At 38.5% G+C, this 12,753-nt stretch overlaps 1 protein-coding gene and 1 long non-coding RNA gene across 3 annotated transcripts in view; one reads left to right on the top strand and one right to left on the bottom strand.

Moving 5' to 3' along the window:
* tpst1 (tyrosylprotein sulfotransferase 1) overlaps positions 1–12,753 on the top strand; it is a 183,564-nt gene that overhangs the window by 55,209 nt on the left and 115,602 nt on the right. For both annotated transcript variants that reach the window (XM_028806743.2, XM_028806742.2), the window contains exon 2: positions 3,375–4,377. In XM_028806743.2, coding sequence (XP_028662576.1) covers positions 3,539–4,377 — 839 coding nt within the window. In that variant the 5' untranslated portion in view covers positions 3,375–3,538. The remainder of the gene's footprint in view (positions 1–3,374; positions 4,378–12,753) is intronic.
* Positions 1–12,753, bottom strand: part of LOC127529034 (uncharacterized) — a 90,661-nt gene that overhangs the window by 2,159 nt on the left and 75,749 nt on the right. The window lies entirely within an intron of this gene.

The following is a 12,753-nucleotide window of genomic DNA, read 5'->3' as shown; positions in this document are numbered from 1 at the left end:
TACGTCACGTCTACTATCCGCTTTATGGGTGATGATTGTTTTACTCTTTTTATCTTTATTTTATTTTATTGTAGAATCAACTCCTATCTGCGCACACCAGGGCGGCCGTGGGCGGATGCGTATGGTGTATTCACTCCATGTTATCGTGCATTGCGCTGTCACTGGTATTTTGATAAAAGAATTTGAACAACATATAAGAAGCGTATAAATTATTAAACAGTAAAACATTAACATTTAAGAAGTAAAGTTACATTAAGTACTACTGCAGTGCCTTCGGGTATACCTCATTTTTTGTTTGCCCATTACATGCTTAAATGTATACATTTTTTGGTGCACCTACCCGAGAACACGCGACATATAACCGAGCGTGGGAGAAGCATGGATTTTAAACACGCGTTGAGTTCATCTGCTGGTCTCCCTCGTGGAATAACTGGTAATGTTTGACTAAAATCTACAGCGAGTAAAACGACATTACCTCCTATTTTTTTTTTACGATCTCAGATCTTGCTTTTTTCGGTTCAAGGCTTCATAAGCTCTTTTATGTTGTATGGTGTACTTATCCCAAACCATCATCTTTGAATGTTGCAAGACTTTCGCCTTGTATGTAGATCGGGGTAATTACATTCATTGCATTCCTAGTCTGAATCACAATCTGATTGTATGGGTGGTTACCTGGCACTGTAGGGTTGCCACCCGTCCTTTAAAATACGGAATCGTGCCGCGTTTGAGAATGAAATTGCGCGTCCCGTTTTGAATCAATACTGGACGGGATTTATCCCGTATTTTTTTTTATCATTTTTTTTTTAAAGCAGCGTCTCATGCAAATCATCCCACACGCATTTTATGAAGATGCCTCCTTTCCTACTTTTGATTGGGTAATACTTGATGTCATCGTTAGTTTGATTGGTCTTTTTAACTGTCCAGTGAGGAGGGCGTGTCTTTTAAGTAGAGTCTGCAAAGTGTTGGCACTGAGATGTGGCGTCAGCGCCAGAGTTGAAGCCCCTAACGTTGCGGTCAGCAAGTCGGCTAACATCCGCCATGTGCCGTCTTTCAGTTGCGAGAAGCAGATCATAGAAACTGTTGCCCCTAACGTTGCGCCACGGCGTGTGGTTCGTTTATACCTCGTGTCTTCTCATTAAACTTTTATCTCGCGAATATGTTATTGCAATCCGCAGCGGGAGCGTTTCTATAAACTTAATTTAAACTTACGTTTTACACCGTGCTTTGTTTCCCTTATGAACATGCTTGTATGCTTCACTTGCTCCGTTCTCAATTGTTTAATTAATTTTTTGCTCTTCGCTGTTTGCGGCTCTTCCTCCATTTCCCCCTACTTCGTTCTTTTATCTCGCAAATATGTTATTGCAATCCTTAACGGGAGCGTTTCAATAAACTGATTGAAAATAGTTTTGCATTTACCTTTTTAGTAAAAGGCGAGCTTTTAAGCCTGAGAAATCACCCCGTAAATGCACACGTTTAATTGCACATGTGTTAATATGTATGGCTTACACAGTATTAAAAGACAGTGAACAACGTCAGTTACCTTTGTTCCCGCGTTTGATAAAAGGTGAGCTTTTAAGCCTGAGAAATCACCCCGTAAATGCACACGTTTAATTGCACATGTGTTAATATGTATGCTTACACAGTATTAAAAGACAGTCAAAAATTAACGTCATTTACCTTCGTTCCCGCGTGTGACTCGTGCTGTAAATCTCTTCCTTGTTTTTAGTTCACGTGATTACGTAGGAGGCGTGATGACGCGATACGTGACTCCGCCTCCTCCATTACAGTGTATGGACAAAAAACATGTTCCAGTTATGACCATTACGCGTAGAATTTCGAAATGAAACCTGCCTAACTTTTGTAAGTAAGCTGTAAGGAATGAGCCTGCCAAATTTCAGCCTTCCACCTACACGGGAAGTTCGAGAATTAGTGATGAGTCAGTCAGTCAGTCAATCAGTCAGTCAGTCAGTCAGTCAGTGAGTCAGTGAGGGCTTTGCCTTTTATTAATATGTATAGATTTCAGTTTGCTTTATAAATTTGTATGGATATTTTATCCTTGTCAACCCAATACAAAACCTATTAGAGAGTGCACCTAAAATGGTTTGTAGCCTTAAGCTTTTAAGGCAATGTTGTGAAACTGTCCTGGAGAATATTCACCCGTGCCTTAGTATCTACATGTATTATTAAGATGAACTGCTCCTAAAACAAAATAATTTCTGTTTTATATTTTTGCTCAAGTTTGGCCAGTTCTATTGTACAATTACAAGATCCATTTCCTATATTTCTTTTTGTTCTTTAAAGAGAATGGTGACAGTAAATGTACAGTTTAAAAAATATCTGCTTTAGTAAAAGAAGCAGCAAATTTCTTTGAATTGAATTATGTGATCAGATTTGCTCAGTGTCCTACATACAGAAATAGAGTACTGTATTTATAATTTCTGATTGAGGCATCACTTCAGAGAACATCTATAACAAAAGTCCACAAATGCTTCTTCTGGCTTATGTGTTTTATTAGAGATAAATGAGGGTTAAATGTCAACTACAGTGGTGCCTTGTATTTCAGATTTGATTCATTTAAGGAGGCCGTTTGAACTCTAAATTAATTTTCCCTATTAGAAATAATGGAAAGTGAATGAATCCATTCCCAGGTCCTGAACAATACCAATTTTGATAAATTTAAACAAATACACATAATTTAAGGTAAAAAATAACATTTAATTGCCCTAAATAATATATTAAAACATGAAAACAATAAATAAAATATGTAAATACTGTATAATAAAATGAAAATTGCATTTACTATACCTTCAAGTTTGCGATAAGTTCCTTTTTCACCTCAATGCGTAATACTGCAACCTTCCTCTTAGGCTTTGTTGCTTCCACACTCTTCTTGGATGCGATGGTTAATAGATAGGGATTATATATATATATATAAGCAACACAGCAAAAATAAAGCAAAAAAAAAGCACTGAAAACATGTAACACAAGAGATGCTCTCACAGTGTGAGTGAGAGATGACTTGGGCACACAACAGAGGGCATTTACGCCGTGGAGTGCATAACCGCCATCTGTTGCTGCATTTTATCACTGTGCATGCAGTTTGAACATAGAAGCATCATTCAAACTCCTAATCAAATTTCTCTCAAATTTAGCATTCAAACTCTAGAACGTTCAAAGTTAGAATTGTTCAATTGTTGTATGAGTTACTACTGTATCTGCATTTTACTGTCTCTTCTGGGGGTTACAGAGCCCCACCCTCCATAAGCCTTAACCTGTCAAATTTGCTGTTAATTGTATGAACCAATCACTTCTTGAAAATTACTTTTCTGTGAAAATACTTGTTTCTAAATATTGTTCTGTGTTATGTTTTTCAGGCCTCATGGAACTAGATACACTGCAACATTTGCTCTTGGCAGCTGGCTTTTCACGATGGGTCTCTGATGGCGAGCCCTACAAGGTTTGACCATCTGGTCAAAACTGGAGGTGCCCTATTAGTCTTCATTAATTTTTTTCACATTATTTGTTTTTTTCTGCCAAAATGGTAGGAAAACTAAAGCAAAATCTGCTTGTGGCATGTCTGGTCATCAGCTCAATTACTGTTTTTTACCTTGGGCACCATGCCATGGAGTGCCACCATCGAATAGAAGAACGCAGTCAACAGCCGATGGCAGGTGGTACTAGGGCCACTTTAAGAACTGACTTCAACCAAAATTCCAGTACGTTGTTGTACAACAAAGACATGCCCCTGATATTCATTGGTGGTGTTCCTAGGAGTGGCACCACTTTAATGAGGGCCATGTTGGATGCCCATCCAGATGTTAGATGTGGAGAGGAGACCAGAGTAATCCCTCGTATTTTGGCCATGAAACAGATGTGGAGCAAATCTGGAAGAGAGAAAATGCGCCTGGATGAGGCAGGTGTAACAGATGAAGTGCTGGACTCAGCTATGCAGGCATTCCTGCTAGAAATAATTGTGAAACATGGGGAACCTGCCACATACCTTTGCAACAAAGATCCTTTTGCCCTTAAGTCTTTGACTTACTTAGCTAAAATCTTTCCTCATGCTAAATTTATTTTGATGATCCGGGATGGCCGGGCTTCTGTACATTCCATGATCTCTCGCAAGGTCACCATTGCAGGTTTTGACCTAAATAGCTACCGGGACTGTTTGACCAAGTGGAATCGGGCCATTGAGACTATGTATACTCAGTGTATGGAAGCTGCAGACAAATGTATGCCAATTCATTATGAACAGCTTGTCCTGCATCCTGAGAAGTGGATGAGGACCCTGCTGAAATTCCTCAATGTTCCTTGGAATGACGCAGTACTTCACCATGAAGAGCTCATTGGAAAAGCGGGGGGAGTATCGCTGTCCAAGTAAGTCCTTCATTGTAACCCAGATCGTTCACTTTTATGTAAGGCACCAAGTGCTAATAGTTTTCTGATCTCTATTATAAAAGCTGTTCATCTCATTGCATGGAGGTCTGCATTTGCTACCAATTTTAAGGACAACTAGTCTTTTATTCAGAGGATAATTCATAGTTGTAGCAGATCCCTTTTCTTAGCTGATATTATTCTGTTTATGCACATAGTCTACAATTTTAGGATTTGTTTATGGTGTTCTGCAATATCGGTCCACAAGGGTGTGGTCACTCTGTAGATGACTTACTATATTTGCACTTGGAATTCGTTTTAACACAGCTGGGGGTTTGGCTGAAATATTTTTAGGTGATAGAGATAATGAATGGGCAACTTCTTTCCATGGTTCAATCTTTCTAACTGTATTCCACTGCTGGGTTTAAATACCTCTAGATTAAACTGTTTAGACATGCACTCCATAAAATGCACATTAGGCAAATGGAATTCAGTTCTGTAAACTAGTACAATTCAGACTCAACACAGAAAATCAGGCTTGTTAACTGGCAACAGTGCATATGATACCAGTTCTCCTAATTATTTAGAGGTAAACTTATCCACAGCTTCATTAATTGCTTGAATTGAATGCATCTCTTCAATATATGTGTGTTAGAATGTTTACATATATGCAAATTAAATAATGTTGGTAGAATTAGTTTTAGATCCATTGGAACTATTCAGTTCTTGAAAATTAAACAGATGGAGAGTACGCATCACAGAGATGTTTATTTAGTAAAATACATTTAGAACGAGGAAGAGTCATTAATAAGAAATAGTAGTGTAAATTATTAACAGAAGAAGCCTGTAGCTCTTGGTCTTTAACTGATTTCATAGTTGGCTCAGTGAGAAACGGCCATCTGTCGAAGAGGAATTGGAGACTCACACATTTGTTGAGTGCTTTTCTCCTTGATGGAATAATAATATGTCACTCTCTTGTAGGCGATGTGCTATGTATTTGTCAATTAGCATAACAGTTATTAAATTTTATGTGTGCAGTGTTAAAATCTGCTCATATATTCATGAAATTCAGTCACAGTGTTGCTTATACTTTGTAATCGGATTTGCAGAAGCTTTACAAATGATACTTTTTGCCCATCAGTTATAAATGAGTAATACTTAGAGCTTAGGAAAGAGTTTAAATAATAATTTTAAATTTAAAAGAATGTGGAACATTTGAACAGTTTTGACAGATACAGACCATTTACCATAACAAAATTTGTCAATCCTTTTCATCTAATTTCTCCAAAATATCATGAAGTTCAGATTTGAAGATAATAATAATAATAATTCATTACATTTATATAGCGCTTTTGTCAGATTCCTAATATCTTACTGTCTGTTACAGTACTTGGTAATTTATTCAGAGTGCCTATATGAGTTTTTGTGAAGAAAATCCTCCTAATGTGTGTGTGAAGTTTACCTTCTGTGTCCGTGTGTTCTTGTTGAACAACTTATTATAAAATAATAATTGAATCCACTGTACTAGTTTCCTTCATAATTGTGAACATTTCAATCATTAACAACAGTCATGTCACCATTAATTTCCATTGGCTTAAACTGATAAAGTTTATCTTGTTCAGTTTTTCCTCATACATCATACCAGTCCCACAATTATGCTAATCATTTTTCTCCATACTTTCTGTAATGCTGCTCATAATATGGGATCAAAATTTTAGACAGCACTCCAGATGAAGCCTCACTAGTGCACTGCATAGCTTAAGCATAGCTATCCTTTACTTTTGCTATATACATTTTAATTTTTCCTGAAGCCTGAATTTCAAAACAAAACAAGTGGAAAACTAAAAATTAAAACACATCCTACAAAAAATGCAAATCTGAGAGTGCAAAAGGAAATGGTACATGTTATTTTCCTTCAGTGTATTGATGTTTTAAAGTGTGTGTAATAAGTGAGATTACCCCTTTTAGAACATGTTGTGTGTATCAGTCTGATCGGTGAGCTGATACTGGCTCCAGCCCCTGTGACTACTCATTGGAGGAGTCAGCATACTGAAAACCTACATGTGCAATGCCAGTCCTTATTCAGGAAAAGATCCCAGTCATCCCACTGGGGAAAGACTTTCTAAGACTAAGGTCATAAAGTTTATGAAACCGTAACAACAATTGCGTAAAGTGCGACAGGAGCTTTCACCTGCAGCTAAAGTCAGTTGCATACTGAAGAAGTATTGCACATGTAGTTTGTCAGCATGCCCATGTAAATCAAACACAGGAAGCTCTGCAGTCTACTTGTGACTTTACGCTGTAGAGAGATAAGTAAATAAATCAAGGTAAATAGGTAAATAACATTCAATGTTACTTTTATATAAGTAACATATAAATGTTTTTCAAATAAAGACCATCACAAAACATAGTCACAAACAGAACTTTCTACAATATCTTGGCGAGCTCAGCATGCCCTGCTGTTTTGTTGAAGGTCATGCGTGGCAGATTGACCAATAACATCCACTGGCAGGACGATGCCCAACGTCTTGCTGCATCCAAACAATGCCATCTTTTGCCTTTACACCTGATGCAGCTGCATTGTTCTTATGTGTGAGTGGAGGGAAGGCTTCTGTTCTCTTTTTCTGATGTAGAACCCCCTAACCTTTACAAATACCATAAATTTACACCAGCTGTTACAGACTCAAATCAAATGTATGTTTTTATTCTATAATAATAACAATAAGAGCAGCTCAATATTCAAAACGGTAATTCTAGTTAGCAGCTGGGCTCAAACCCATGACCTCCTGATTATAAGTCAGCAGCTCTTACGCTGCACTACCCAAGCAGTCGTGTCGGCATCGTACCCTAAACTGATTTATTTTTCTTCTGTTATATTTTTGAATAAAAGCACACTTGTTTTGTTATACGTGTACCTTTTGTAAAAGTGTTTATTTGATATTTGGACTTCAGTCTTTGGGCGGCACGGAGGTGCAGAGGTAGCGCTGCTGCCTCATAGTAAGGAGACCTGGATTCGCTTCTCGGGTCCTCCCTGCATGAAGTTTGCATGTTCCCCCTGTGTCAGCGAGGGTTTCCTCTGGGTGCTCCAGTTTCCTCCTACAGTCCAAAGACATGCAGGTTGGGTGCATTGGCGATCCTAAATTGTCCCTAGTGTGTGCTTGGTGTGTGTGTGCGTGTGCCCTGCAGCGGGCTGGTGCCCTGCCCGGGAAGTGTTCCTTCCTTGCACCCCATGTTGGCTGGGTTTGGCTCCAGCAGACCCCCGTGACCCTGTGTTAGGATATAGCGGGTTGGATGATGACTGGCTGACTTCATTCTTCACACATTATACACTTCATGTCAAAATTTTGCTGTTAGTACTGTAACATGAAAAACGTTTGTTTAAGGTATGTGTTCAACATTTCTTACATTTCTTGCATTTTCTATCATCCTACATTTACATAGATCGTTGTAGATACTGAACACACATGAAATGCATGTATTCCAAATAACGATATATTATTTACCCTATACAACTCCAGGCACCTTACACCGAGATAAACTAGACTTGAGCTGGGAGAACGTTTTGCCTGAGTTGACTGCAACACTGGGGGGATGGGACAGCAGGCTACTTGCTGTTTGTGCTGATCGAAACATTTACAAAACAATAGATGCTAATGGAGAAGTGAGAAGGAATTTAATGGGGTCACGGATTACAAGTTTTTTCGTAGGTGTTTTGTCCTTTTGTATTATTAATATGTAGACTTTGTCAGAATGCCTCAAATCTCCCAGACTTACCACTGTTTATAAGGTACTGTACCATATAACTTCTCCCCACCTTCCGTTCTACATGTATAACCTCAGGCAATTAGGTAGTAAAAGACAAGCAGGAGTTAAGTTACAATTTAAACAATGTATTGATAATATTCATAAATAATAACAATATGCAAAGTACATTTGAATATTGGCAACCATACAGCCTGATAAATGGTGATGTGTAGTTTCAGGCAGCACACAAACTTGTTAGTTACTTAAAATGTCTCTTGTTAAGGCATCATTTTGTTGTCAGCTTTCTTCAGAACAGGCCGCATGCCTGTCTCAGTATGGCTGCCGAGCTGTGCTCTTCATTGTGTTGTCCTTTACAGTTCATGATGTGTGGTGGTCTTTCATCAGTTTGGTAAGAGAGACAGAGGATGAGGTAAAGCAAGCAAATTTATAGGTTTTCTGTCCAACCCCTAGAGCCAATAGAGCATTGTGGTACTTAAAGGCTTTTAATACAAGACAGTTCCAAACAGCCATACCTCAGACCAATGGGGGAACAGAATACCCTCACATCTGCCCCCAAAGCCATATGTTAAGGTAAAGCTTGGCAGTTAGGCAGCCTGGCTTTCCTGTGGGGGTTGAAGGACTTCAGAGGAACATTTACCAAACTTGATTGAGGCACTTCCCCCACCCCTGTCATAAAATTCACTTTCCTGACTTAGTCCTAGGGGGGGTAAACATGAATGCTTCTCACTAATGTAACACTAATATTACATTGCTTTGTCTAAGTTACAAATAAAGACATACAAAATATTTATCAACTTGTATGCAAAATTTCGCATCACAACAGTAGGCTTCAGTGATTCTAGTGTTAAGCTAGAGAGGGGAACACCTGGTATGGAATCCATTTAAGTAATAGAGCATTAACCAGCATTTCAGTGGATAATGAGGTACTCTTCAACATAAAGAGATGTTTTCTGTTCAAGCCCTTCCCTTACGATCCCTTTTATCACTGACTCCTTCCAAATATGAATGGGTAGTAGTTCAATATTAATTACAAAAATGATTGGTGATAAAGAGACCATTTAGTGGTTGTATGCTCTGAATTGGAAAAATCAGAATTTACATTATTAATATGGACTGAGACTAGTCTAAAATACAGGTAATTAATGCTTTTGGCAGAAGTTGCTTTTCCCTAGCTTCAATCAACATTGCTAAGTTTAAAGGCACAATGTTGAAAGCTTTTTATAAAATTCCAGTCATTTGGGCCTGCACGTTTCCCACATTGCAATGGGTTTATGACATCTTGGTTTTTAAAGAGCTTCATAGGTTCCTCAAGCTATTTAAGCAAAAGGTATTGAGTTATGGTATATTCAATTTATCAAAGAAGTCATTGTCCTGAGCTTCATGTTCTTTACACTACAAGGAAAATAAAGGATTTAAAAATTATTATTAGTCTTTTCTCCTTGATGAGGATAAGATAAGCAAGTCTGTTTCTTTTGTAGTCAAAAGATTAAGCTCCAAATGTGGAGCCATACTTTTTCTATAAACTGCCTCATTGGGCTATTAAGCATATTCCTGATGAGTTATAGAATTGATACCCCTCTGTAATTTATTTTGTTTTGAAACATAGAAGAGAATTTATCCTCTTAAAACTGTCTTTAGTGTTCTCATAGAAATCTCTGGGGAAGCACTAGTCCCTAAGAAAAATATTAATGTGTGTGGAGGTGAATGCTGAAAAGTTCTCATCAATTAGCATTAAAACAGAGTTCATTCTAACTGTATTTGACTTATAACTATTTGCTTAAACTGGTTGCAGGTTAAACTAATGAATGACATCAGAGCACGTTTGTTATTTGATCCTTACATTTTTTGATTATATTGGCAGCCTTGAACTGTCAGTTTATCATGAGAAAAGTGAGTTCTGTCACACACAGTAAAATTGTATTAATTAAGTTTATAGGTACAGCATGAATGATATCCAATTTGACAACTATAAAGAAAACTGTGTTTTACACTTACAAAACTGTATCTTTGTGGGGCTGTTTTGTGTGAGAAAAATTTAAAACTTAATTGCTAAAAAACTAAAAATAAACAAAAAAGAAAAAGCCTAAAATTAGAAAATTATAATTAGATCTAAACAAAAACTAAAAAAGAATGAAAACTAAATAAAAGCTAAAACTAAAAAATATGTTAAAACTCTAAAAACATACAATTTGGCAACTATAAAGAAAACTGTGTTTTACACTTACAAAACTGTATCTTTGTGAGGCTGTTTTGTGTGAGAAAAATTTAAACTTAATTGCTAAAAAACTAAGACCAAACAAAAACAAACAAAAAAGAAAAAACTAAAATTAGAAAATTATAATTAGATCTAAACAAATACTAAAAAAAGAATGAAAACTAAATAAAAACTAAAAAATATGTTAAAACTATAAAAACACTGCTTTTTTGTAATATCTCCTAATATGCATATTTTATAGTGCATCCGGAAAGTATTCACAGCGCATCACTTTTTCCACATTTTGTTATGTTACAGCCTTAATCCAAAATGGATTAAATTCATTTTTTTCCTCAGAATTCTACACACAACACCCCATAATGACAACGTGAAAAAAGTTTACTTGAGGTTTTTGCAAATTTATTAAAAATAAAAAAACTGAGAAGTCACATGTATATAAGTATTCACAGCCTTTGCTCAATACTTTGTCGATGCACCTTTGGCAGCAATTACAGCCTCAAGTCTTTTTGAATATGATGCCACAAGCTTGGCACACCTATCCTTGGCCAGTTTCACCCATTCCTCTTTGCAGCACCTCTCAAGCTCCATCAGGTTGGATGGAAAGCGTCAGTGCACAGCCATTTTAAGATCTCTCCAGAGATGTTCAATCGGATTCAAGTCTGGGCTCTGGCTGGGCCACTCAAGTACATTCACAGTGTTGTCCTGAAGCCACTCCTTCGATATCTTGGCTGTGTGCTTAGGGTCGTTGTCCTGCTGAAAGATGAACCATCACCCCAGTCTTAGGTCAAGAGCGCTCTAGAGCAGGTTTTCATCCAGGATGTCTCTGTACATTGCTGCAGTCATCTTTCCCTTTATCCTGAGTAGTCTCCCAGTCCCTGCCACTGAAAAACATCCCCACAGCATGATGTTTCCACCACCATGCTTCACTGTAGGGATGGTATTGGCCTGGTGATGAGTGGTGCCTGGTTTCTTTTGGCAAACTCCAGGCGGGCTGCCATGTGCCTTTTACTAAGGAGTGGCTTCCGTCTGGCCACTCTACCATACAGGCCTGATTGGTGGATTGCTGCAGAGATGGTTGTCCATCTGGAAGGTTCTCCTCTCTCCACAGAGGACCTCTGGAGCTCTGACAGAGTGACCATCGGGTTCTTGGTCACCTCCCTGATTAAGGCCCTTCTCCCCCGATCACTCAGTTTAGATGGCTGACCAGCTCTAGTCCTGGTGGTTTCGAACTTCTACTTACGGATGTTGGAGGCCACTGTGCTCATTGGGACCTTCAAAGCAGCAGAAATTTTTCTGTAACCTTCCCCAGATTTGTGCCTCGAGACAATCCTGTCTCGGAGGTCTACAGACAATTCCTTTGACTTCATGCTTGGTTTGTGCTCTGACATGAACTGTCAACTGTGGGACCTTATATAGACAGGTGTGTGCCTTTCCAAATCATGTCCAATCAACTGAATTTATCGCAGGTGGACTTCAATTAAGCTGCAGAAACATCTCAAGGATGATCAGGGGAAACAGGATGCACCTGAGCTCAATTTTGAGCTTCATGGCAAAGGCTGTGAATACTTATGTACATGTGCTTTCTCAATTTTTTTATTTTTAATAAATTTGCAAAAATCTCAAGTCAACATTTTTCACGTTGTCATTATGGGGTGTTGTGTGCATAATTCTGAGGAAAAAATGAATTTAATCCATTTTGGAATAAGGCTGTAACATAAGAAAATGTGGAAAAAGTGATGCGCTGTGAATACTTTCCGGATGCACTGTATGTCATCTACCCATTTTGCAATTTTAAAAGTGTATTTTTTCAAGAAATTCTTACTTTTTGAAAGTTTTTTATCATTTCTGAAACAGAATTGAAATAACTTCTTTAAACATGTTAATAACAATCCATATTACTAACCGAGAATGCTAAACTGGATGGACGCAGGGACATCTGGCCATGGGCCGTAGCCGCAAAAAGACGTACTGCGCAGGCGCCCCAAGAAATGAGGGGCCGCGAGAGGCGGATGAGGGGCCGCGAGAGGCGGACAAGACCACAGAAAAAAGGAGTCAAAGAAATGAGGCGCCAAGAGCACAGAAAAAAGGAAAAAGCACAGAAAAAAGTAGTCAGAAGCAGGCGCCGCACGAAACCCATTGCACATGAAACTAGCACACAAAAAAAAAGAAGACGCTCGCGCACAACAGCAAGGCAACCCCCCCCCTACAGGCACCGGACGGGACACACACCAAGAGGGGGATTTAACAAGCCCCTGGAACACAAAAAAAAAGAACACAAAAGCACCCCACACACCCTACAAGCAACGGACGGGACACACACAAAGAGGGGGATTCAACAAGCCCCTGGAACACAAAAAGAAAGAAGACGCTTGCGCAACAAAAAACAACCCCCCCCCACC

This window comes from Erpetoichthys calabaricus, chromosome 8, assembly GCF_900747795.2.
Source record: "Erpetoichthys calabaricus chromosome 8, fErpCal1.3, whole genome shotgun sequence".
Classification (NCBI taxonomy): domain Eukaryota; kingdom Metazoa; phylum Chordata; class Cladistia; order Polypteriformes; family Polypteridae; genus Erpetoichthys; species Erpetoichthys calabaricus.
The sequence above is the reverse complement of the archived record's forward strand: the minus strand, read 5'-3'. Positions and strand labels throughout refer to the sequence as shown.